At 44.1% G+C, this 26,578-nt stretch overlaps 4 protein-coding genes across 6 annotated transcripts; 2 read left to right on the top strand and 2 right to left on the bottom strand.

Moving 5' to 3' along the window:
• Positions 1-605: 605 nt before the first annotated feature.
• LOC114785271 (L-serine dehydratase/L-threonine deaminase-like) lies at positions 606-3,751 on the bottom strand. Its single transcript, XM_028971266.1, has 8 exons — positions 3,670-3,751; positions 3,389-3,550; positions 3,023-3,062; positions 2,371-2,510; positions 2,144-2,235; positions 1,642-1,869; positions 1,220-1,344; positions 606-1,050 (listed from the first exon to the last, which is right to left on the bottom strand). Exons 1-8 carry the CDS (start codon positions 3,715-3,717, stop codon positions 854-856), a joined length of 1,032 nt encoding a protein of 343 aa, XP_028827099.1. The 5' UTR covers positions 3,718-3,751; the 3' UTR covers positions 606-853.
• A 2,925-nt stretch (positions 3,752-6,676) lies between these two features.
• vps33a (VPS33A core subunit of CORVET and HOPS complexes) lies at positions 6,677-14,613 on the top strand. Its single transcript, XM_028982612.1, has 15 exons — positions 6,677-6,805; positions 7,142-7,207; positions 7,527-7,654; positions 7,894-8,080; positions 8,168-8,284; positions 8,474-8,648; positions 8,903-9,096; positions 9,393-9,519; positions 10,410-10,477; positions 10,623-10,760; positions 11,012-11,149; positions 11,640-11,808; positions 12,624-12,944; positions 13,796-13,884; positions 14,382-14,613. Exons 1-13 carry the CDS (start codon positions 6,704-6,706, stop codon positions 12,812-12,814), a joined length of 1,800 nt encoding a protein of 599 aa, XP_028838445.1. The 5' UTR covers positions 6,677-6,703; the 3' UTR covers positions 12,815-12,944; positions 13,796-13,884; positions 14,382-14,613.
• A 1,040-nt stretch (positions 14,614-15,653) lies between these two features.
• Positions 15,654-19,877, top strand: tmed2 (transmembrane p24 trafficking protein 2). Of its 2 annotated transcripts, XM_028987290.1 has the most exons (5): positions 15,654-15,986; positions 16,588-16,780; positions 18,026-18,046; positions 18,703-18,810; positions 19,301-19,877. In XM_028987290.1, exons 1-5 carry the CDS (start codon positions 15,807-15,809, stop codon positions 19,423-19,425), a joined length of 627 nt encoding a protein of 208 aa, XP_028843123.1. In that variant the 5' UTR covers positions 15,654-15,806; the 3' UTR covers positions 19,426-19,877. The 2 variants fall into 2 exon arrangements, with proteins under 2 accessions (XP_028843123.1, XP_028843132.1); XM_028987299.1 differs by lacking the exon at positions 18,026-18,046 and having other exon boundaries at positions 15,660-15,986.
• eif2b1 (eukaryotic translation initiation factor 2B, subunit 1 alpha) lies at positions 19,490-26,569 on the bottom strand. Of its 2 annotated transcripts, none has more exons than XR_003750363.1 (10): positions 26,281-26,551; positions 25,963-26,064; positions 25,741-25,877; positions 24,998-25,114; positions 24,790-24,902; positions 24,630-24,698; positions 21,699-21,774; positions 21,495-21,620; positions 21,157-21,363; positions 19,490-20,254 (listed from the first exon to the last, which is right to left on the bottom strand). XR_003750363.1 is itself a non-coding variant. In XM_028987277.1 (10 exons), exons 2-10 carry the CDS (start codon positions 26,291-26,293, stop codon positions 21,208-21,210), a joined length of 909 nt encoding a protein of 302 aa, XP_028843110.1. In that variant the 5' UTR covers positions 26,294-26,334; positions 26,498-26,569; the 3' UTR covers positions 21,066-21,207. The 2 variants fall into 2 exon arrangements, 1 of the variants encoding a protein (XP_028843110.1); XM_028987277.1 differs by lacking the exon at positions 19,490-20,254 and having other exon boundaries at positions 21,066-21,363; positions 26,281-26,334; positions 26,498-26,569.
• Between the last annotated feature and the right edge of the window lie 9 nt (positions 26,570-26,578).

Below are 26,578 nucleotides of genomic sequence, written 5' to 3'. Positions count from 1 at the left end.
AGATGAGTGTGTTACTCACTAGGCTACTACCCCTACTTGATAAGTAGAAATTGTAGTATGGGTTGAGTTGTAACAAAATGGGCTTGCCTCTAACTCTGTAGCTGATGTTGAGTGGGTTGTGCTCATCTGATGTATGATTTAAGCATATTATAAACATTTGAAGAATTTTAGTAAGATGTGTGTGTGTGTGTGTGTGTGTGTGTGTGTGTGTGTGTGTGTGTGTGTGTATAAGAACCCCTAAAGGTTCATACCAATTCAAACCTAATGGCTTGGCATCATTTATGATGAAAAATAAATAGCTGTTTTAATCGGTGAGCATTTCACACTTAAAGTACTTGACCTAACTTCCTCAGTGCCTGGGTATGGTTTTGAACCATTACCACCTACATGCTTCTTGTTCTAGCTGTCAGACTCACAAAGGACTCATGTGATCCCAGACCAGTCCAGTTTCAGCTGGTCAAAGCATCCCACTCTTTTTCTCACCATACTCCCACATAGCCGCACCCCTTCATTCTCAGGTCCTACGCTCCCACATCAGCTCATTAAATTACATTTGGATTGAATTAACATTTGTCAAACATCAGTCAAATGTCTGCTGGGCAGGCTCAGATAAGAGGATAATTTATTTTAAATATAGAAGAGTAAAAAAAGAAATGCAATTCAACAGTGGTCCCATATTCAAGTAAAAATTCACTTTCTTTCTTCCTACATTAATTCTAATGCAAGTTGTTTAACAAATCTAAAACAATCAGATCCAATAGCTGTCATAGACTTATCCCATCATGCCACTCTGTTGGTGACATATGCCATGGCTTCCATAGATTAGACGATAAAGTCACTGGATGTTGAGGATTTAGCTGGTCAGCCCAAGGTTTTCCTTGTGCTGTTGTAGCAGTTTCAGGCTGATGTTGTTTCCCCCGCACACTATCACCACCACTGAGCCCAGGGCCCGTGGAAGCTTCCCTTCTGACTGCAGCCGGCCAATCACGCCGCTGTACACGGCAGCCAGGGCTGCGCCACACGCAGGTTCCACCAACACCTTCTCATCATCTGGTGGGAGACAGAGAACATCTTTAGACTGCTATGAGTAGGCAAAGCAAAATGTTCCCTCAGACAATTAGTAGATGGGCCAACGACAGCATACTACTTCATCAAGCCGTTCCACTTATGACAATGTCACGAATCGGACATAAATCCGGGTGCATGAAACCACACCCACCCAGGAAGTGCTCAGCAGCCAGCAGTGCCTCTTGGTCCGTCACCAGCTCTGAGTAAACTGTGTGCTCCTTGGTGAGCAGCAGAGTACGAGCCGAAACCCGTGCGAGGCCCAGCGTTGTGGCAATGCTGCAGGACAGGGAGAATGTCTACTGTTCAGAATCAGCATCACTGTCTCATCTGTCTCATTCCATGCTGGGCAGTTCCAAATTGAGACTGTCCAATAAACACTTAGGGAATTAATTCATTCTGAACTATTAAAACATTATAGTTCATAAGATAACTGAAAAATGAACATGCTCTATAGTCCCCATAACCAGTGTTTTGTCTTGACTGCCTTTAGCCCATTGCTTGTAATGAGCAGTGGGCAGATATGAAAGACGTGTGGGGAGAGTGAGAGTGAGTGCGGGCGTGTGTCGCGCTGACCTGGTAATGGCGGGCAGTGTAACAAGCTCCCCCGCTTGCATGGCAGCATTGAGGCTGTGTGCCCCCATTGTCTCCATGGCCAGAACGGGGACGTCGTCCCAGGCAGCCTGGCGCAGTCCCTGCACCACCCCGTTCAGCAGTCCCCCTCCACCCACCGAGAGCACCACCAGCCCGGGCCGTTCTTCCAGCTCGCTCTCCAGCTCCCGAACTAGAGACATGTGTCCCTGCCTACCAAAACATTGCACGGTTACATCACCCTTTACCTTCAATCACGGTACAGAACATTACGACAGAGTCCTGACTAACTACGTGACCTCACTGTTGCATAACACTTCAGCGCAGTATGTAAAGTTCATCAGTGTCTGGTTCATAACTCACCAAATAATTTGTATTGGGGTCTGGATTGGGGATTGTTTGAGCTGTTTTCTTTTGTAACCTCTTGAGAATATTGTTATTGCTCGTGCTCTAAATCCAATAAACAGAGTTTATAATAATAACTCACCAAATAAGGGGGTCATCATAGGGAGAGACGTAGACCCAGCCTGGGTTGTTTTCTACCAGCTGCTTTCCATGTTCAATGCTGTCGTTGAGCGCCTGCCAGGGTGGAACAGTTAGGTTCGGGTTTGAGGTGCCTGCTGAGATAACCTCTAGGTCCTTGTACCAGGTCATTCCGGCTTTAATTAAACATGGCTACAGTTTAATGCAGAGGAGCCATCTAGCTCCGCCCACCTTGCCGTGGATAATGACGTCCGCTCCCTCGTCCTTCAGCCTCTCAACCGTGCATAGAGGGGTAACCCTGGGCACCACGATGGTGGCCGGCACCCCGAGCTTACGAGCGGAGTGTGCTGCCGCCAAGCCTGCATTTCCTCCTTTAAGGCCAGAAGAGAGGACGGCACAACGCTTCAGTCACATACACACGCCATCCCAGCATCCAACACTGAATAAAGATGTGCTTTTAAATAATACAACTAATAGAAATAATAGGTAGTAGCCTAGTGGGTGACACACTCGCCTATGAACCAGAAGACCCAGGTTCAAATCCCACTTACTACCATCGTGTCTCTGAGCAAGACACTTAACCCTGAGTGTCTCCAGGGGGGGACTGTCCCTGTAAATACTGATTGTAAGTCGCTCTGGATAAGGGCGTCTGATAAATGCTGTAAATGTAAATCCAACTAATTATGCAGACAAGTGTTAATAACATGACGTGTCGCAGCACTTATAACTTCACATTTTGTATTTAGGTTCTTGCCGAGGGTCTAAATGCTGGTCAACAACACGTAGGCAGTTTATAGACACGAGTAGCTGTCTATGATGCTGAAACCGAAGAAATGAAACTGAATTTGAACGTGTGCGTGTGGGGCATCGCTAGACCACTCACCAGAACAACAGACGAATCGTGCGCAGCCCCTCTCAGCCCACTGACGGACGCAAGAAAAGTCACATTAGTGGAAACCAACGATGGGCGCAGCCACACATGCCCGCGTTCCAGGGTGGTGCCATGGCGTGCCCGCGGCCATCCCATAACCGGCTGCGGAACATGCTGCTCCCTGACGAGCACAGACCCCACCACCCTGCACCCACAACCCCTGCCACACCCACATTCCACTGCACACAAACAGCAAACACTTTATTGGCCAAGTGTGTAAGAACGGTCGATGGGGTCTCTTCAGAGTTACACGTCACAACACGTGCATTTAAACACTTATTTGCATCCGGACGCCACAGCGGCGGCACGTACACTCACCGTCTGGCACAAGTGTCCGATGCCGCGGATCTTGAAGGAGCCCGTGGGCTGGGCCGAGTCCAGCTTCAGGTAGACGGGGGCTCCGGCCACCCTGGACAGCAGTCGGCTCTCCCGCAGGGGCGTGGCGGCGTGGAGCGGACGCTTCCTCTGCATCGGCGCGTTCTGGGTGGACCGGGTACCGGAGACACGCCGTTAAATAACACGCCTGACGCGTCGTTTTTTTTTTTTTTTTGTTGTTTTGCTTAGAATTTGCGCGTCGGCCTTGAAATCAGGCGCCTTACCTGCGCGGCCGGAGGCGGCAGGCGGAGCGTCGTCTCTGCGAGCGGCATCTCCTCTCGGCGGCGTCCCGGCTCCCGGGGTTTATATTCGCGTGGACGGCGGCGGCGCGGCAGCCAATCACGCACCTCGCCTGCGTGACGTCACTTACAGCGTTTACCAGACGCCCTTATCCAGAGCGACTTACAGTCAGGAGTTACAGGGACAGTCCCCCCTGGAGACACTCAGGGTTAAGAGTCTTGGATTTGAACCTGGGTCTTCTGGTTCATAGGCGAGTGTGTTACCCGCTAGGCTACTACCAGCCCCACGTCTTCCGTGAAAAGATGAGGGATTTAAATCTTTGTTTTTGCACATTTCAGTCTCCCAGAAAGTAGTGTTTGAGTTTTTTAATTGATTAATTAATTTTTAAAGTGTGAGTAAACTGGAGACAAGTTGTTCTTTCGTAGCTGGGATGGCAATAAAAATTATTTCGACTTTGAAACTATGCCAAACGTGCCTTTTTATTAGATGTTTAGTTTGCCGTATTCATTACGTAAGGCAGGACTTCACAATGTGAATATTAATAATATTAATATGCTCGTGTGCACTGGAGCGCTGGTGGTACTGTAATTGTCACGTGGTTCACGAGTCGACCCCAGAAAAGGGGGTCGCGGGGTCACGCAGAGCGGCTGTTCCCCAGGAACGCGTTTTCACGCCAGATATCTATGGGAACTTAGAAAGACGCGTCAGTGATGCAGATTTGCAGTGTGCTGCTGCTTTACGTGCTTCTACGTTTACTGTCCTGTACGTCAGAAATCGACGCTCGTTTTCTTCACCGTGTGCCTTTAGACTTTTGTCCGCTGGAGCAATCTGTTTGTTCCTAGTCCCGTTTTGTGAAACTCCAGCCGATACGTGTCACATAATCGCAAGTAAAAACAAGTGATGCAATCCACGTGGTGGCTGGACCTGTCTGGACATTTTTCAGGTCGCTCCATGATCGTCAGAGCAAACTCAGATGGACCTTTTCAAGTTCAAGTAGCAAATGGTAACAAAGGGGATGTACAAATGAATATGTATGTATAAAATGCAACTGTTGCTGGTAATTTATTATTTGTCTCAAAGGAATAAAACCATGAAAAGCTCTTCATGTTTGTAAAACAGTGAAATTGTTGTTATAACACCAACACACAGGTATGTAATTCAAGAGAAATTAATCTTCACACTTTGAAATCTGTTTGAAATCTGTTGTTTTATGTTCAGCTCGGTACAGTACAATACATTTACATTTACAGCATTTATCAGACGCCCTTATCCAGAGCGACTTACAATCAGTATTTACAGGGACAGTCTCCCTGGAGCAACTTAAGGTTAAGTGTCTTGCTCAGGGACACAATGGTAGTAAGTGGGATTTGAACCCGGGTCTTCTGGTTCACAGGCGAGTGTCTTACCCACTAGGCTACTACCACCACAATAAATCAACCAGAAAATATTAGAATTATTAACACTAGAAATCATATAGAATCATTTAGAAAGAATTGTTTTTTAATACAGTACAGGCAAAAAGTTTGGACACACCTTCTCATTCAATGTGTTTTCTTTATTTTCATGACAATTTACATTGGTAGATTCTCACAGAAGGCATCAGAACTAAGAATGAACACATGTGGAGTTATGTTAGAAAGTGAAGTGATTGTCACATGTGATACACAGCAGCACGGCCAGAGTATTTCAGCAGCACCCCTGACACCGAGGGTTATTGTAGTCTGATACCAATCTTAGCTGTAATTAATTTATATTATATTTATATAAAATGTAGCTAAATGAGGAAAGGTCCGGAGTTAGAACCAATAGATTGTCTACAATTTTGTGTGTGTGTGCACACTCGGCGGTGAACTGGCACGCCACCCTCGGTGAGTGCCGCCCAGCATCCCAAGATAGGCTCTAGCATGCTCACCCCTGAGCAGGTTAAAGTGGTTGTGGAGAGTGAGTGTGAGTATCCCCAGGGCTGTGTTCACACCAACAACATTTCATTTAGCCGCGAGGGAACGCCTCACTGATCTCGCGGCCCTGGTGATTCACCTGAAGTCAGTTCGTAGCCTGGTTCTGACTTTTTCTACAGACTCTTTGGAGCTAAATTACAGCCAGACAATTGAGTTGCGGGGGCAGAGAGAAATCGCTGTCTCCTTTCATGCAGTCCACCATGCATCCAATGCCGGCTTAGAGTTAAACGTGTTACGTTTGTAAAATCATGGGCGAGTGTGCGACCACCCACAACAGTAAGAGCTTTTAAACTATGGTTAATTTCTCACTTATTGAATCCATCCTGGTACAACGCAATTATCACCAAACACACTACAAAGCTGGCCGGTACAGTTACCCCCCCCCCCTTTCTGAAGTGTGTGAATTCTGCACACCCAGATCACCCAGAGAGGACTCCTCTCACCCTCTTCATCACTCTTTCAGGTTCTGTCATCGTTCTGTCATCCATACTGTACAAGTTAAAATAGACAAAGAATTGTTTTGCCATTGTGGGGTGAGTGTATGTTTGTACTGTACTCATTGTTGAAGTAAAAGAAGAATTTTTCTGTCACCTTTGGGACAGACAATAAAGTCTATCTAATCTAATCTTTCTACTGATTCTAGAAAACTGTATAATTGTTCTGTGAATACTTGCGTAATCCCACACCTGCTGTATCATAGGTTGGCAACTTTATCTTCTTTGATCATATCTATACAGTGCTGTAGGTTCTGGAGACTGGGCCCGAGAAAGTGTGGTGACCTTCTAGCGCCTTAACATGGGCTGCACGGACAGAAGGACAGCGCGACCTGGTGGTGTTTTTATGCTATTACTTTGCGGTCGTGCGTTGTCTTTTTAATTTTAGCCACAGAATTGAAACGTGTTTCAAATAAACAAACGTTTAGTTATTTGTGTGATATATTAGGTCTGTTTCCCTGTACGGCAGTGCAGCTGATGCAACGTCGCACAGCGCACGTAAGATGACGTGATCACGTGACGTCTCGCCGCACCGCCAGTCACATGATTTCACTGTTTGAGACAACATGGCGGCCCACCTGTGCTATGGCAGAGTGAACCTGAATATACTGAGAGAAGCGGCGCGGAAGGATTTGCGAGAATTTTTGGACAAATGCGCCGGCAGCAAGGTACCACGTCGCGGATCAAGTGGCTGCGTGTATGACGGCGTGAGATAAAACACGTAAACGTGTTGGAATCACTCGGAAGCCCCGCCCTTTGCCTCAGTTTGTATTGTTATGTTCTCGTCACTTTTGTTACGTATCTCATATGTAACTGTCATTGTTTACAGGGGTGGTTATCACCTTCCTCCTTGACAGTTCTCCTCTTTTTCTTTTTTCTTTTGATTGTTATATTTAGTTTTATGCCATCAGAATGCACCAGAAACGTCTAACTCCAAAGTACCTCTATAATAAGTGCATTAGTATAGTGCTTTTTTATTGTATGCCACTGTTTTCCCCCTGTAGGCCATTGTTTGGGATGAGTACTTGACTGGACCTTTCGGACTGATCGCTCAGTATTCATTATTGAAGGTAAGAGTAAATACTGCTTCACATCACCATTGATGGTATGGTGGTAGTAGCTTAGTGGGTAACACATTCGCCTATGAACCAGAAGACCCAGGTTCAAATCTCACCTACTACCACTGTATCCCTGAGCAAGACAAGTCGCTCTGGATAAGGGCATCTGATAAATGCTGTAAATGTAAATCAAGCTTAGAAAAATATATAGTCAACTGAACTGTAACTAACTGTCTAACTAGTTGTACTAGAGTCAAAAGATAATTGAGCAGTTCAACATTTAATTTAGTTCCTTCACCATGGAAGCATAACATCAGGTTTTCTTCTGTAGGAACATGAGGTGGAAAAGATGTTTACACTTAAGGCTGGTCGTCTTCCACCAGCTGACGTGAAGAACATCATTTTCTTTGTACGCCCACGATTGGAACTAATGGACATTATAGCAGAAAATGTGATGAGGTGAGTTAACTGCTATGTTGAATGAATACTCTTGCACTGATTTCCTCACTTTGCACAGTAAATTGTTTCCTCTTCTGGTGATAATGTGGGACGTGATATTCAAAATGTACAAACTCTCATGTGAGACAGACAGTTTGCCGTTGTACTGATCTTCTGTCTTTGTGTAAACCATAGTAAAATGCAGAATTACTAGAAATGGCTCTGCGAGTGGACCGAGTGACTTGTGTATGTCGTGGCAGTGAGGATAAGATGCAGTCTCCGAGGGAGTTCAACATCCTGTTTGTGCCGCGGCGGAGCATGCTCTGTGAGCAGCGTCTGAAGGAGCAGGGAGTCCTGGGATCCTTCACCAACATCGATGAGTACATTCTGGATCTGATCCCATATGACGGAGACCTGTTGTCCATGGAATGTGAGAGTGCATTCAGGGTATGAGCATACTTAAATGTTTGGAGCTTATGCAGTGATGCTAGAACCAATAGAACCCACAGAGTCATTTTTTCCTTTCTCTCGTAGGAATGTTACCTGGAGAATGACCAGACAAGTCTCTACCACACAGCAAAAGGCCTGATGACCATACAGGCTCTCTATGGGACCATTCCGCAGATCTTTGGGAAAGGAGAATGTGCACGGGTGAGTTATGTGCACAAGTACACTGCAGACGTGTAACCACACATCTTATGATTTGTGTTAGATTCAGTTAATGTAGCAGCAATTTTATTTACGTGACCTGGCATATCGGTGTGATTTCTTCCTGTTTAACATGAGTTTTGTGTATTTTTAAACCATGTAATCTGTATTCTTGTTTGACCCCAACAACAGCATGTGGCTAACATGATGCTGAGGATGAAGAGGGAGTTTGCTGGCAGCCAGACACAAATCCTGCCCGTATTTGACACGCTGCTCCTACTTGACCGCAATGTAGACCTGCTGACTCCACTAGCAACACAACTCACCTATGAGGGCCTCATAGATGAGATCTATGGCATTACCAATGGTACATTCTGTATGAGAATAAAAGTAATGATCATGTACAATCTACAGAAACTAATACAAGGTCCTCAGACACCTGAAATTGAAGAGAGATTTTAGGCCTTTCTGTCTTGGATCTGGTAACAAAATCATGTCCATTCTGGATATGATTTGTAAATGTGCAGCTGTTGTTCTTAACACTCGATAGTCCAAGACCACAATTCCATGAGCTGAGTTACAGACACACAGGTTCAGATAGTTTTCTTTTCCTTTTTTCAGGTTATGTGAAGCTACCTCCAGAAAAGTTCGCCCAGAAGAAGCAAGGGGAAGGTGGGAAGGATTTGCCCACTGAGCCCAAGAAGCTCCAGCTCAACTCTGCTGAAGAGTTGTATGCCGAGATCCGTGACAAGAACTTCAATGCTGTAGGAGCAGCTCTGAGCAAAAAAGCCAAAATCATCTCAGCAGCATTTGAGGTGACTCAAATGATGACATTGTTTCTTCTGTTTCTGGTTGGGCATTAATTAATTCAGATTTACATTGATCAGTTTATTCAGTATAGTTTCCATTGTAATAAATCTTTGTTCACCCCAAGTAAAGACAGTAGGACTTACATTCTATTGGTTGTCTGAGGAGCAGACATCATTTTAATAAATGAAGAAACTGTTTCTGTAAAAGATTTGAATGTCTTTTACAATTAATATTTCTAATTAACATAACCAGGATGTCTGCAGTCGATCCCATGTTTTGGTTTGTGTTCCTGTGACAACAGGAGAGACACAATGCTAAAACTGTTGGAGAGATCAAGCAGTTTGTGTCCCAGCTGCCTCACATGCAGGCAGCCCGAAGCTCATTGGCCAATCACACGTCTATTGCTGAGCTCATCAAAGATATCACCAGTAAGCGACTATAACCTTTCTGCATCACAGCCAGTATGAAGCAACAGTTACTCTAGGGCACATGTGTCAAACTCGGCCGTATTCCGCAAGATTTACATTTTACATATACAGCATTTATCAGACGCCCTTATCCAGAGCGACTTAGAATCAGTAGTTACAGGGACAGTCCCCCATGGAGCAAGTTAGGATTAAGTGTCTTGCTCAAGTACACAATGGTAGTAAGTGGGGTTTGAACCTGGGTCTTCTGGTTCAAATGCGAGTGTGTTACCCACTAGGCTACTACCACCATTAGGTATATTATTATGACACGGCGACTCCCTGATAACACACAAACTACAGAGCACTGCACACTTTGCTGACAAACTCAGTACCCTACGCACAGAGTTCGCATAGAACTTTGGTGACATTGAAGCATGAAAAAAAGAATTTCAAGGTGCTTCACAACCCATCTGCCATCGATGTGGATTCAGCTGCAGTGTAAAGATCGTGTTTGGCAAGGCAACTGAAGCACTGCGTTATGGGATCTGTAGTTTGTACAGCACAACACACAGTGACACAACGAAATGTGTCCTCTACTTTAACCCATCAGCCTTGGTGAGCAGTGGCAGCCATGACAGGCACCCGGGGAGCAGTGTGTTTTGCGGCTTGGGATTCGAACCAACAACTTTCTGATTACGGGGCCGCTTCCTTAACCGCTAGGCCACCACTGCCCACCACAGGTGTATATAAAATGATCTCTTGGGATGTGGCCCACGTGCCGCAAGTTTGACACCCCTTTTCTAGGGTGTAACTGTGATTTGAGTGCGATTTGTCCCTCATTTGACTGATTTTTTTTCAAATCCAATGATATTTTTACTGAATTGTTCTTTCTGCGGCCGTCTCATCTGCAGCCTCCGAGACTTTCTTTGACAACCTAACAGTGGAGCAGGAATTTATGACAGGAGTGGATACAGATAAGGTTGTCCAGCAATTTTTATTTATTTGTGTTGTGTGTGTTTTAGACACTAACCTTTGTTAATGTAAATTTTTCTACTGTATGTTAATGTGTTTTGGGGTGTTTGCACTGGTATGTTATTCACAAGGTCACTTTGCTCCGTCCACAGGTCAACACGTACATAGAGGACTGCATCGCTCAGAAGGACCCTTTGATTAAGATCCTGCGTCTGGTGTGCATGCAGTCTGTTTGCAACAATGGCCTAAAGCAAAAAGTGCTTGACTACTACAAAAGGGAGATCCTGCAGGTGAAACCAAAACAGCGATGCCTTAATCATAGAATAACACTAGTGGTCTCGTTTGTAGCTGGTCATTATGTTTTCAACTAACACTTTTATCAAGATTAACTTATAATTTCATACAGGCACAGTCCCCCACCTGGATAGTCTTGTGCTGGAACCTGTGCCTTTTTGTAGCTGACACTCATGACCTTTCTATTTTGCATTGATCTGTAATAATTTTGTGAATGTGAGTGACAAGAAGGCTGTGTTTTTGGCAGACTTATGGCTATGAGTACATCTTGACCCTGAACAATCTGGAGAAGACTGGCCTGCTGAAGCCACAGACCACCACAAGGAACAATTACCCAACCATTCGCAAGACCCTCAAACTCTGGATGGAAGATGCCAATGAGCAGGTGTTAGAAAAAGCATTAAGACAATTTTTTTTTCTTTACTAATTTAAGTGATTGTGAAACACTGCAGCACAGCACACTGTGACACAACAAAATGTGTCATCTGCTTTTAACCATCACCCTTGGTGAGCAGTGGGCAGCCATGAAAATTGCCCGGGAGCAGTGTATTCTAATAGGATAAGAACTATTTCTATTCTAATTGTTTAGTTCTGTTTTGAACAGTCTTTACAAGGCTGTTTTTTTTTTTTTTTTTTTTTTTTTTTTAACACGTTACACGTTAGTTCTGATGTAATCTGTTTTCATTTGGAAGCCCTGCACAATCAATGAGAATTCTGTACTGTGTTGTCAATGAGAACCATTTACTGTCAACAAATGTCTGTATCTCCTCAAAAAAATGGAGGACTTTGAAATTGTGAAGGTTCATGCTATTGACATGTGGAAGACTCATATTGTGACCATGGTGTGTGTGTGGTCTGTTTTTCTTCTCCTCTAGAATCCTAACGACATCTCGTACGTGTACAGCGGCTACGCCCCCTTGAGCGTGCGCCTGACTCAGGTCCTGGCTCGGCCAGGTTGGAGGAGCATAGAGGAAGTGCTGAAGATGTTGCCAGGCCCACATTTTGAGGAACGGCAGCCTCTGCCCACTGGCCTGCACAAGAAACGTACGTCTGCTGCTTCTGGCCCCTTCACTGGCGTCCTTGTGGTGATCTGAAGCCATCCCATGTAGTTGGTTTCTGGTCACACCTTCTTTCTGTTCAGTAGGGGTTTTTGTGACATTGTCGCTGACTTTTGTATCTACCATGGAGGGTGAATTGAGGGGGCGTGTAGGGAGTAGCAGTGCCACATTACAGATGTGAATTATGAGCGACCATGTGGCAGTGAAAGATAAGCACAGGGGTTCTCTGCTTTCTGTTTGTTCTGTAGAACCAGTCAGATTACATAGAGAGTGAGAGAAAGAGAGAGTGTGTGTGTGTGTGTGTGTGTGTGTGTGTGTGTAAACAGCTTCTCCCCCCGTTTCAATGGTTCTCCTCACTCCCCTGTCATACTGATGGAATAATTAGTAATTAGCTGTGATTGTCATCTTTGTTCATCCGTACCTGTTAATTAGATCTGTGTGTTTGGGTTGAGTGGCAAGTTTGTGCGTGTCCTCTGGTATATGGCTTCATCAGAGGTGATAATGAATAAAAAATGGTTTTGAAACACCCTCTGTGAGCATATAGGGATAGCATATGGAGACAAAGACTGAAATAGAAAACGTCATATTGTTCCCTCCTTTCATAAACGTTTCAGTATTTGGTCATTTGTGGTGAAGTGCTGCTTGGATAGATGATGGCTGGTCTGTGATGATTGCCCTTCTGCAGGATTTGATTGGCTCGAATTGGGCTGGCGGGATTGGGTAAAGGTCAGCGGTTGTGTATTGCATATGTATTCCAAATGTGCGGATTTTCTGATGTTTATGTGCCTTTGCGTTCCGTAGGTCAGCAGGGGGAGAACCGGACGACGCTGGTCTTCTTCCTGGGTGGTGTGACGTATGCAGAGATTGCAGCCTTGCGGTTTCTGTCCCAGATGGAAGAGGGGGGCACTGAGTACATCATTGCCACCACCAAGCTTATAAACGGCACAAGCTGGATTAAATCTCTCATGGACAAACCTGAAGTTAACATTTAAACATGTCCCAAGTCGTCACCAAAATGTCCTGAAATAAAATGCCTCCAGATTTGAGGAAAAGACTAGAAGGATGATGGAAACGTATAAGAACTTTTAGTTCTGTTGAAGTGTCCTCATGTGAGGAGTCAAGGTGGGTTTTGTTATATTGTTACAGTATTTATGTGTGTGCATGTACGCCAGAGGTAGAATTGCTGTGAAATGTAACCATATGACAATAAAATAATGATTTATATTAAAAAACATTGTATTTAGCTCCCTATCAATGTACAATGTTCAAGATTTAGTTTGTGTTTGTTAATACTATGAAGTACATTTAATTATTGCATCAGTACAGATGAGACTACGGGATTCTTCTGATGGAGCTAGAACCTATGCAGCCACCACCAGGCTCTGTCGAGGACCAATTAGCCTCGTTACGAGCCTCCAGATCAGCCGATAATGGGCTGCTGTCTGCTGATGCGGCCTTACAACGACGCATGATTTGATATTGGAGGGCGCTGATTGAATTAAGAGGCCATTTGCTCCTTGTTCCGGTGTAGGGTAGCTCTTGGAGCTCCTCTGTCGACTGTCTAATCGATGCCCTGTCCATACTGTTCTTCACCTGAGCGAGAGGGCGCCAGCAACTCGGTCAGCAGGCCGCCCAGCGGGGGCTGGAGGTGCTGTTAGTGATCCTAAAACAGAACCCTTCGAAAAGCAAGCTGTTCTGAATGTCAGGATTGTCCCAAACTGAATTGTATCGTGACTATATCTTATGTTTCAAAAACAAGAATAATACTAATTATTATTATCTTAAGACGCTCAGCTAATGCTCTTGAAAGCAGGAGTTCTGACCCCTGGGAACAGAGGCAGGTGCGAGTCTGGGCTCCATTAGGGAAAGCCCTGGGGTTTGGTGGCTCTTGTTGTAATCTGTAAAATTGGCCGTGACTCCTCCCCCTCTTCTTCATCCTCCTCCTCCTCTTCATCCTCCTCATCCTCCTCCAGCAGCAGCAGGGCGTGTGCCGCAGAGGGGAAGCAGAAGAGCTCGCAGCTGCGCAACTTTCCGACTCTGTTTTAAACGGATTACACCACAGGTGAGTTCTTTCAGACAATAAGTAATAACTTTCATAATCATCAGTACTACAACTGTTGTTTGTGTTGACGTCAATAAATAAAATGTTGACCCTGTAAGTTTTTCTTTATTATTATTATTATTATATTGTAGAACATTTATTGTAGGCAAAAACCAAAATTTTTAAAGGTGATCGTGCTTTAAAGTGAAATTGCCAGCAACGTGCCGATATTTCGTATGTTTTAATCACTTTTTAACAACAAGACGAGCCAATTCGGAAACATGCTTTAAAAAAAAAAAAAACTAAAAAACTTTTAACACCCATGAAGCACTAAAACCAGCTCTCCTGATCGGGAAACGCTTTGTTTTTCGGACGAAGAGCCTCCCGATTGCTTTAGTGTTGACGTTTGCACGCAAACTTGACGACGCGAACGTAGCCTTTCTGTCTAATGGCCACAGATCAATGAAGAGCGAATCGGCGGATGCCTAATGGCGCTGTATCAATAATTCATCTTGCAGCCGCGTCCCCGCATCCTTTCTTCGCCTCGGATGGGCGCTCGGATGGACGCGTTGTGGGAGCCGGAGCCGCCGAGCCTCCGCTTCCTTCGGACTTTGAAGGAGGTGCTGAAGTTCGTCCTGTTCAGCTACACGGTGCTGCTGGGCTCGCTGCTGCTGGCCGGCTGGACCACGTACTTCATGGTGGCGAAGTGACGCGGACGTTCCCCATTAAACCATGTGCCCATTAAACCAAGTGTCCGCCTGGACTCTTCTTTTCTCCCGTGTTCATTACGACCGTTGCGTTTGGGGGGACAGAACGACAGAAAAATAATAAACCTCGCAATCCCAACAGGTGATGTTTCAGCTCGTTCATTTGGATTAGTTATTTTTTTTATATTTACATTAACAGTAATTATCAGACGCCCTTATCCAGAGAGACTTACAATCAGTAGATACCGGGACAGTCCCCCCCGGAGCAACTTGGGGTTAAGTGTCTTGCTCAGGGACACAGTGGTAGTAAGTGGGATTTGAACCTGGGTCTTCTGGTTCAAAGGCGAGTGTGTTACCCACTAGGCTTCTACCACCCATGTTTAAATATAAAAGAACACAATCATTAAAAAAGTCCCATTCCTTCGCGCGTCTTTAACCTTTAAATAATGTCACATTTATGCTTATGATTTCACCACGATCGTTGCACTTTATTCGCCTCTTGCCCTGAAAGACTCACTTTACATGTTTACTACATTACTGGGGCAGGAACTGGCAGCCATAAAGTACCGTGACACCGTGTATTCAGGATGATTAACATCTGAACCAGCCTGTTGGTGACACGCGTGTCCCGGCGGAGGGCGAATTCGGACTTTGTGGCGCCACCTTCTGGCGGAACGCTTTATTACTCTAAACGACTAATAGAAGATTCTGACTCTTCCGTGTAATGGTTTTTCCAAATTAATATGGTTTTATCTTTTTGTTTTATTTCCATTTTCCATATACATGTTTCTTATTTACTGTAGCACTGCCAAGGTGACATTTTCTGCAGTTTTTGGAAAGTCCACTGAAAACAGCGTACGGTTTCTCGCCGTTCACTCGCATGCCCGCAAAGTAACAACGACAATAGTCACGCCAGGAGCCAAGAAACCACATTTGAGGTAATTGAAGAGAAATTCAGATAAATAATCTTCTGGCTGCGGCGATTCACACAGACAGCGTCCTGAATCGAAGGGAAAATGCGCTCTCGTCCTCTCGCCCCGTTTGTCCCTCGGCGCTCGCCGTAGCCGACTTGACGTGGCACTAACGCAGCCCTCCGTTCTCCTCCATTCACGGCCGCTCATACTGAGCGACTCCTCCTCTGCGAGTCGCTCCGCTTGCGAGGGCTGCCTTTCCGCGTCCGTTTCCCCCTTTTTTTTATTTTCCTCATCGTTTGCGTTGGAAGAAAACGCGGCTGCCATGTTCACCGTCGCCGAGCTCCTGGTCATTTGGGCCACCCTGTCCGCCACGGCGTCCGGCTACTTCGTCAGCATAGACGCCCATGCGGAGGAGTGCTTCTTCGAGCGGGTCAACTCGGGCACAAAGATGAGCCTGATGTTCGAGGTGGCGGAGGGTGGCTTCCTGGACATAGACGTGGAGGTGAGCTGGCTGTCACCCGGTCCCGATCTACATTCTTGTTCTCCGGATCTTACGCAGACGCGATCGGCCCGGCTGCGGTTCCACGCAGGTGTAGGCAGCGGACAAGTTTTTCAGCCATGTAATCGGGGCTTGTTAGCTCACTAGCCAATGCCCGTGTTGGCCACGGGTAGCCCGCTGCCTGACAAACTTTGTGCAGTACAGCAGAAGTTAGAGAAATTATGATCATTATGACGTTGCTTTGATTTTTTTTTTTTTGCTATTTAGCTTTCGCGAAAGTGCGGATCGGCAATGCTAACCCGCCCTCGCCTAAGCGACACCAGCTGCCGGTGTCGGGCCAGCCCCTTAGGCCGCGTCGTTCCCTCACCTTTTAAAAATAAATACACGTCGGTTCTCTTGCTCACGCGTCGCGGTAGCTTTATTTTAGATTCGCCTTCGCTGCATCGGCTAACGTAGCGCTGGCCAGTCCGCTCCGCTCCGCGAGGCCCAGCTCCAGTTCCAGGTTTTCGGTCGGTACCTGCGCGGCCCAGGCGACCCGGAGGAAAGGACCCGCACGTCCTCGGGCTCCAGCCTGTTTTAACTCTGAAAACCCCTCCTTCGACAGATCACTGGCCCAGACGGGAAGCAGATTTACAAGGGGGACCGGGAGTCCAGTGGGAAGTATTCCGTGGCGGCCCATATGGACGGCACCTACAAGTTCTGCTTCAGCAACAAGATGTCAACCATGACCCCTAAAATAGTCATGTTCACCATTGACATTGGAGAAGCCCCCAAAGGTGATGGCATGGAGACGGAAGGTACGCTAAGCAAGCCCGCAGTTACCTTTATTCCATATGTTTCCTGTTAGAAAAAGACCTTATTTTTTAATTAAGGGAATAACTTTGTAGGGAATACGGTCCGTCATTTGTTACGTTCTGTCGTCCCATTGTGTATTAGTCATAAAAAAAAGTACAATTTTGCATGATGTTATGATGTGTGTATTCTAAGTATTATCTTCTGGCCGTGTTTTGTTCGGTTCATCAAGGTGCATTTCAGGTCTAGCCTCAATACAAAGAATGAATTCTTGACCCGTAAGAAAAGTGTGTGGTGTGTTTGTGGAAATAGTGAGATTCAGTTTTATCGATTTTCATAATTAACCATATTACATGTCCCACTTTGGTTGTGTAGCTTATTGTCTATTTTAATATGAGTTTGCAGTGCTAATTTTTATTAATTTTTTTTACCGGCACTTGATTATTTTGAAAATCCTTTAGGGTAAAATGCGTTTGTCCTGTTATTTTAATGACCTTATTATTGTGGAACCTGCAACATACCAAAACACAAACACATCCGACATACACATTTTTAATGTCAATCTGAGCCTCTTTACCCCAGAAGGAAACCTTTTGCTAATATATATACACACACACACACACCTCTATATTGTTCTGTTCAATCCTTTTAAACATATTTCCACATTTTGTCTCATCGCTGTGGTAACTAGCATCTAAATGCTAGAACAAGCAGCAAGAACTGAGGTCATTCCCCGTAACTCCCCCATCACGCTGTCTTGTCCTCTCGCAGCCACCAGCATTTGATCACACCAGTTCCGTTTTGCACCGTTCTTCTTCATCTCTGTGTCAGAGGAGAATTTCAGAAGAATTAGACGTCCTGGTTTGGCCAGTTTGGCCCAGGCGTGTCTCTCTTCCCCACCCTTGTCCCTCCTCCTCCTTTGCCCCGATTTCTTTGGGGGGGTTCTGAGTTGTGTTGAACAGCATGGAGCATGAAACTGAGATTGGTGACAAGGCGCTGTATAGGCCTTTGCCTTTGATTAAATATTTGATCGGGTATTTAACTTTCTTCTTTGCCCTCTCCATTTTCTTCATAGTTCAGTTGTAGCCGGTACTAAACACCTGCCGTATGTTTATTTTGTTAGTTTTTTTTGGAAAATCAACCCATGCCACTCTGTACCTCGCCTTTCTGCCACCTTTATCTTACTTTTCATTCTTCTTACTATGTTCATTCCTGCTGTCTTTCTCCCCTTACTTTCTGTCGTCCCTCAGTTGGTGGTGACTCCTGGGATGGTAGGTTAATCTGACTGCATGGGCTTCACCACTGAAAACACCGTGTGGCGCAATAGACTAGCGAAGCAAAGTCGTCATTTTAAAAGCAACCTTGCATTGAATGAATGCCGTTTCGATCACGAAAGGTTAAAAACTTTTTTTGCTGGGTCTGCGAATTGTGACCATGTGATGTGTTATCAGATAAACAGAAATGTTTAACTGCTTTTTTTTTTTTTTTTGTAAAAACATTTTCCATCTTGGCCTTTTCCCCCCTTAAGTTGGTCCATTTGTGGCGCCGTAGCGTGCTGTGAATGACCTGGTTTCCTCTAACCTTTTTCATGGAATGCCACTTTAAACATTTCAGTATATAGCAGAATAAAGGGGCCTAATGCACATGCTGACAAAATGACGACCATTAAAACCGCATACTTGCCATGATCATGTCTGTTGACACTTTAACCCTTGGTTGCCTGGCAGTGTGGGTCAGCTAATGGGAATGATTTTTTTTTTTTCCCCCCAACTGTTTCCATGAATGAAAAGAAGTATGGATTGAAATGCAGTGTTTTTAAAAATTAATTTCAGTGACTGCACCTAAACACTGGATTTTGTCTTTACTCTGAGGGGATGAAATGGTTCATGCTGAATTCTAATAAGTGTGTGTGTGTATGTGTGTGTAGCTCACCAGAACAAACTGGAAGAAATGATCAATGAGCTGGCAGTTGCTATGACTGCAGTCAAACATGAGCAGGAGTACATGGAAGTCCGCGAGAGGATCCACAGAGCAAGTAAGCAGCCCACGTTACATTAAAGAACACGATGGGAACGCTTGGTTCTTTTATAGACATTAAATGATGTGAATTATATTCCTGCTAAGCCGGTTCATGTTTATTGGGTGGTAGTAGCCTAGTGGGTAACACACTCGCCTATGAACCAGAAGACCCAGGTTCAAATCCCACTTACTACCATTGTGTCCCTGAGCAAGACACTTAACCCTAAATTGCTCCAGGGGACTGTACCTGTAACTACTGACTGTAAGACGCTCTGGATAAGAGTGTCTGATAAATGCTGTAAATGTAAATTGCACTGCTGAGGCGCATGTTCATTATAACGTGCAATATTTAATGGCACCACGAAAATTTTAATTTTCATGAGACAATCGTTATAAAAAATCTCTGAACATAATTTAAAAAAGATAATTTCATTCTTTTCATTTTGTATTATTTATTATTAATAATAATTGATCGTTATTGATACATTGTTTCTCTTTCTTTCTAGTCAATGACAACACAAATAGCCGGGTGGTCCTCTGGTCTTTCTTTGAGGCTCTGGTCTTGGTTGCGATGACCTTGGGACAAATTTACTACTTGAAGAGATTTTTTGAAGTCCGGAGAGTCGTGTGATTATTGTTTTATGTTGAGATTCTCTCCTGTTCTTTTTTTTTTTTTTTTTTTTTTTATTGCTCCAAAATGTTTCCCTTATTAACTTGTACCATCCAAGAATGGTCTGTGCCCCACTTCAAGATTGGATGCTAAGAAACATCAAAATGAATGATCCCATTTCTGCTTCCACATGTTACATTTCTGTTCATTGCTCTTCGTTGGGTTTTTTTTTAATGCCCAAAAGAGTTTTTTTTTTTTTTTTTTTTTAATTAAAGGCTTAATGGCTTTGCAAAGTTGTCATATTTATGTGTTTCTTAAATAGTCAAAGATGTCAGAAATGTCAAGTTATCTTTAAAGGTCAAGCGATCTGTGGACATTACAAGGACACTTAAACTTATTATTTTTTGTTTTAATTTCATTGGATGGTTTTGATTAAAGGTTAATGTGTAGGTCGGGTGGGTCACCGCTGTATTTCTTTTAGCATTTGCTTACACAGCTGTTGATTTGGGACTTTTCTAAATACCCTGCTGGGGGGGGCGAATGTCTTTCAGATCCACTTACTGGGTATTGTTTTAGAGGGGGTCTTAACCTTGAGCATTTTCGTTCCTATTTTGTCTTTTTAATTCTAACAAGAACTTTCTTTAGGTGCCGATCAGATGGAAAGTAATTTAACTGCTTGAGCTTCAGCACTGTACTGAGAAAAAGGCAAATTTATAATTTTGTACAAATGTTCATGTGGACTTAAATATTGTGTGAGGGGGTACTCCCATTTTCTCATCACTGTGGGGAACGGATGAAGGGACCGGCCTGTGCATCCGATGGCCGTCACTCAATGGTGTACAAACATGACCTGGGTTTAAAAAAAAAAAATTGTGTTTGTGTGATGATTTGAGGTGAACTATGCATTAATTATGATTTATTGTGATATTTTTTTGTGTGTGGCAATGTTAATTATTAATATACTGTTAGTTTGTTTCTACAGAAAAATCACAAAGTTCTGTTTCATTATTATAGTGTGTAATAAGCAAGTGTCTTATAACGATATGCACCATTAGATCACGTATCCATTTTATTTTATATATAAATATCCCTTTTTTATGCTGTATGTCATTAGATAACAGTATAGCCTTGGATGGTATGGGATCAGAAATGAACATTGAAGACAATAGATGTATTACAATTTTGAGAAAGTTTACAGCTGGTGAAAGTAACTACACCCAGTTTTATAGAAGTATATGAAGTGAAGTGATTGTCATGGTGTTACACAGCACAGCACAACTAACGAAATGTGTCCTCTGCTTTTAACCATCACCAATGGGGAGCAGTGTCTGGGGATGGTGCTTTGCTCAGTGGCACCTTGGTGGATTGGGATTTGAACCAGCAACCTTAACCGCTAGGCCACCACTGCCCCTGACAAGAATATTACTCTGGATAAGAGCAGGAGCTGCATAGAATGTTATAACTGCTGACACAGACTTCACACTAAAGACCAGCTGTCTGAGCTTCGGTGACAAAAATGTGAAATAAGGTCAATATTTATGGTGCAGCATTGATGATCCAATTTTTTTGGTATGTCCAATTTAAGATTGGACAGCATGAAATGAACATGAGAGAAAGAATCTAACCCTGTCACACACACACAAATAAAAAGTAAGACCAGCCAAGGTTCATATATTCATATTATTCCTCTTAATACATTACAGAACACAGCAGTCAACTCATCACACCACTGCCAGATTCAACTTAACACACCCAGGAAGTTCTGTCTTCAATCCCCTGCTAAGATCAGTCTGCACAAATCGCTCATAAGTAGATCTTGATGAGCTCGTCACTGACAGCGGAGGGAGTGAGTACACCCAGGTCGGTGAAGAGCAGGGTGATTAGGGAGGGAGGGGTGTAGTCAATCATTGGGTGCTCCTTGTCCAGGTCCTCTGCTGTTTTTAGTATGTCAGCCTTATACTACAGATGAGAAGCACAAGTCAACAGTCTGGGTGTCACTTGCAAATAGACATATCAAAAGTTAATAATGTCAAATCTTTTTTATTTAGATAGATACCATTTAATCAAAATCAGCAACTATTTTTTTTTACCTTAAACTGTGCAGGGACATCTTGCTGGTTCAGTGGGAAGAGCCTGACGAACTTAAAACTCTCTGCAACCACATAGAATGGCTTGTTGTGGGCCTTAGAGCACACTGCCAGTTGATATGTACCAATCTGAAAAATCGTCATGCGATTACATTTTTGAACTGCCTTCTTGTGTGTTCCATAGGAATTTGCTACTTGTTGATCTACCTTGTTAATGATGCCCCCACTCTCCACCACACCTTCTGCCCCAACAATCACCAGGTTCACCTTCTCCATGATATAACTTTGACAGGAAAAAAATGTATTAATGGGCAGCCTCAACAATGGACAGTGTCAAGTTAATGCAGTGATGTCGAGCACAACATCAATTGGACGCTTTTAGAATCTATAATATAAAAAACTTTTCAAGAAAATGCTGTGAATTCCCCCCAAAAATCTGCAATTTGTTGTACAAAATGACAGGTGGCAAAGTGGTAGAGGAGGATGTGTTCTTGAACTTTATTGTTGTCAAGATGAGAATTTTGTCTTAGGATGAGCTTGTTCTATTGGCCTCAATCATTTTCTAAACTGAATGGACTGATGAGTCCAAGTGGTTTTGATGTGCACAACCTCCATAAACCTCCAACCTCCATAGGTCCTCAAAAGGACCATAACAACATGAAAGACTGTCTCAAAGTGCTTAATGAATATGACAAAAACGATCCTGGATGTCACATTATCTGGATGAACTTCCACCTGTGGGATTTGGCAACATGGATGTCTCTGCTTTACTCCACAGAATGGAGCAGATGAGTTTAAAAGTGACCTGGGAGCTGAGGAAAGCATGAGTTAGAATTTAAGATGATCCATAACCACAGTGGTTATGGATTGTCAGATTATGGCAGTGGAGAGATTACGTGGATCACCAGCTACAATGGCTGCCAAAACACTGGCTCTCCAGAAAGGGACACTCGGGAGCCAATGGAACCCACTCAACATACAAGAACGCGGCTCGGATGCCTTGCCTCAGTGCCCAGTGTGGAGAACTATAGTGAGGAATAGAACCCATAAACCACAGAAATTCCCTAATGCAGCAGCTCAGCCCAGTGACTGAGCTCCCCCATCCCTTCTACAACATGAGCAGTGGGGGCCTAGTGGTTAAGGAAGCAGCCCCGTAATCAGAAGGTTGCCAGTTTGAATTCGGAGCCACTGAGGTGCCAGTGAGCAAAGCACCGTCCCAACACACTGCTCCCCGGGCGCCTGTCATGGCTGCCCACTTAAAAGCAGAGGATAAAATCTCCCTGTAGGGCAGAGCAGAGATGATAAATCACTGCGGTTAATTGTGAATAAACTCTTGGAGTCACATAAAGACCTCCACAAAGCAGGTGAATCTACCACTGATCTGAGCTCCACAAAAGTTTGAGACAGAATACCTGCCGGTGTTGCTGATTTTGGCACAAAAAATATGATCAGCTGGTTAAATGTGGTGACCATCAAAGACTGTCTCAAGGTGCTTAATTAATGCGGCAAAAATATTCCTAGTTTCGTGTAACTTTACCTGGATGAACTTCCGCCTGTGAAATTTGGCAACATAGACACCTTGAATTTAGTGACGAAGAAAAAAAATTTGCATCCTCAATATCTATACTCTTTATGAGTGTCCTCAGAATGAGGATCTCAACCAGTTGGCTTATATTATGTCCTTTTCTCATTGCCTGATGGTATGCATCCGATGGTAACTCTTTATTTGAAAATCACTTACTCAATCACAAAACTCAAAAATAAAACATCCTAGATCTGAATGAATAAATCATTCCTATTAAATACTTTGTTCTTAACATAGTTAAGTGTGCTCACACATTGATGGAAATCAAATTGATCAACCATGGAGGTCTGGATTTGGAGTCACACTCAAAATTAAAGTGGAAAAAACACACTACAGGCTGATCCAAAGTCAAAATGACACTCAGTAGTGTGTGTGGCCTCCATGTGTATGTATGACCTCCCTACAACACCTGGGCATCCTCCTGATGAGGTGGTGGATGGTCTCCTGAGGGATCTCCTTCTAGACCTGACCTAAAGCATTCACTAACTCCTGGACAGTCTGTGGTGCAACATGGCGTTGGTGAATATAGCGAGACATGATGTCTTGTATTAGGAGGAACCCAGGGCCAACCGCACAGACACCCAAAAAAATGCCACCCCACACCATTATGGACCCACTGCCAAACCTGGAGGATGTTGCAGCAGAACATTCTCCAAATCGTCTCCAGACTCTGTCACATGTGCTCAGCACGAACCTGGTTTCAACACAGATCTGTGTTCTTGGCGAACTTGTTTTCTCTGGCAAATGCCACACATGCTGCACGATTTTGGGCTCCCACCCCCACCTTTGGACGTTGGGCACTCATACCACCCTCATGGAGTCGGTTTCTAAGTGTTTGTGCAGACACATGCACATTTGTGGCCTGCTGGAGGTCGGACTGCACAGCTCTGGCAGTGCTCCTCCTGTTCCTCCTTGCACAAGGGCAGAGGTAGCGGTCCTAGTGGGCTAAGTTGCATGTCCAAAGTCCCTCAGCAAAAAGAGGCTGAAGAATATCACCTATTAATGTGTCCACATTCACAGCATATGACAGAATGCCTAGATAGGAGCTGTGGTTTTGTACGAGGGAGTCAGAAATGGCAGAAAAGCATGTAAAAGTGGTGCAGGATCTATGAGGGCAGTGTGACGGCAATGAGGTCTGCAGGTTGACAGATGAGATAAGACAGGATCCCACATGGACTATGATGTTTGCAGGTGACTGTGTTTTGCTGAGTTTTGAGAGTAGGGTGCAGGAGGGTGGAAGAGAACCTGGAGAGATAGAGATATGCTAAGTAGCCTTTATGTTGGAGGCTGAGAATGGAGTTGCCAGGCAAGGGTAAAAGCGGAAAACCTAGTAGGAGGTTTATGGATGTGGTGAAAGAGGACATACAGGTAGTGGAAGATGGAGAGGATGGAGGAAATAGAGACAGGAGCAATTGAAAGTATAAGTGTCTTCAAGTTCACATCATTACCAAATCTAAACTAACATTACCACTAGGCCATGGGCTAAAATAAGAATAAATAATATTTATAATAAGGACTATGTTACATATGTGTACAGTATTTCCTCCACTCACCCTACAGCTGCATCCAGAATGACTGTGACAGGAATATTGAGTCTTCGCAGTTTTTCTGCCATTAGCTTTCTGCAGGAAACATATTTAGCATGTCATGCATGAATTGTGTGATATTTCTTTAAGCTTGTGTATGATTGTGCTGGGGAAATCCTAAAATTACCCAGCAGAGTCAGGCTGTGATTCTGTGACATAGACACTAAAACGTTTCTTGTCAGCAGCTGCATTCTCCAGCACTTTCAGCACCACCCGAGATGATGAGTGCGTCAGGATTTTCTACAAGAACCCCACAAGGTAAGGACAGTTCAGTACTTTAACATGTCAATGATCTGGAATGACTTATTAGACGACTTGAAAGAAGGGGTACTGACGGCTCCATCCTTGATGAAAGTATGGCACAGTTTGGCCACCTTGTTCCTCGAGAGTGAAATCTTGTTCAAGAAAAGCTCCCCCCTTTCCACCAACAGGTTCTTGGATTGTGAAAAATCCTAAAATAAAAGTGAAAGTGAAGTGGTTGTCATTGGGCAGCACAGCACACAGTGACACACCAAAATGTTTTCTCTGCATTTTTCCCATCACCATTTGTGAGCAGTGGGCAGCCATGGTAGGCTTTGCTAAGTGGCACCTTGGCAGTTCCGGATTCCAACCGGCAACCTTCTGATTACGACTGTTCTCTTACCTGCTAGGCCAACCACTGCCCCAAACAGCAGGCCATGCACATATTATATGTGACTCAACAATTATAATATATAATATAATACATATTATATAATATTACATATTATATATAAGACTCAACAAAAATCCATGCACCTGATTAAAAAATTGGGACAACTGTGTGGCCCTCATAAAGTTTCATTGAAATGTAGTTCAGTTCATGTTTCCTGAAATGACTATTCACATCATTCCTACTTTACATTTATACATTTAGAGGTAGTGGTTTTACAATACTATATTACAAACCCAGCTACTTATGGAAAAGCTGTTCAATCTGGAGGGCTCTGTATTACCCGGGGACACCCCATCAGTTCAGCATCTGAAGTACCAAGTAGGACAGGAACATGTGTGGAAAAATACGCTACACATGCAACATGACCCTTTCAGTCATTCTAACCAAGTGTTCCAGGGACGTCAGAGTGATAAAGCGAAGAAACAGCTCCCCTCCTGAAGACACGGCCACAGAAGAGTCTGCCTCCCCCAGTCGTCGAATGGCCTCTGTCAGGTTTTCCCTGAGGCCCAGGAGGGTCTCACCTACAGGACAGAAAGCCAAGCATCACTGTTACTGTGGAAACTGCACCTGGGTCTGCCTTTTTAATTCAAGGTATCGATCACCTACTTTGGTCTCTCTTCAGGAACTCCAGAAGAGAGCGGATGGCAGCCGCCGCTGAGGCAACATCTGGGTCTTGACTGATCTGAGTTCGAAAGTACTTTACCAACTCTATCAGACATCGTAGGGCTTGGTTAGACATGTGCTTCCAAAATTTAAAACAGACAACACCAAAAATACAAGCCAATTCAATATGTCCCGAATAAACACATTTAGTACTTATACTTTTACCTCCTGTAATATGGTCGTGCAGATCGTAAATATGTTTGCGTGGTTCAACTATGCTTTATCGCAGACCGTGCCAAGAACAGACGTTGTACAACATACCTCTTTCATCCATCCTGACAAACAGCTCCGTAGAATATTCACACCAACGTGGGTCTTAAAGCAGAAAAAAACAACAGCACGTATAGTGACAGAACGTTCTAGTCCTCTTGGTAGATAAGGCAGTGTATCACACTAGAAATCGATACGAATATAATTTAGGTTCAAATTATATTAGAAAATATAAAGAAGTCGAAAGTAACGCAAGTGATTTGTTTACTTCAAGTGCACTGAGCTATACATAGGCGATATGCACGCGCCGTCGCACAGACGTGACGTCACACCAGCAGGGGTTGCAATG

The sequence above is a fragment of the Denticeps clupeoides genome, chromosome 1, assembly GCF_900700375.1.
Source record: "Denticeps clupeoides chromosome 1, fDenClu1.1, whole genome shotgun sequence".
Classification (NCBI taxonomy): Eukaryota; Metazoa; Chordata; class Actinopteri; order Clupeiformes; family Denticipitidae; genus Denticeps; species Denticeps clupeoides.
This window is presented reverse-complemented; position numbering and strand designations above follow the sequence as displayed.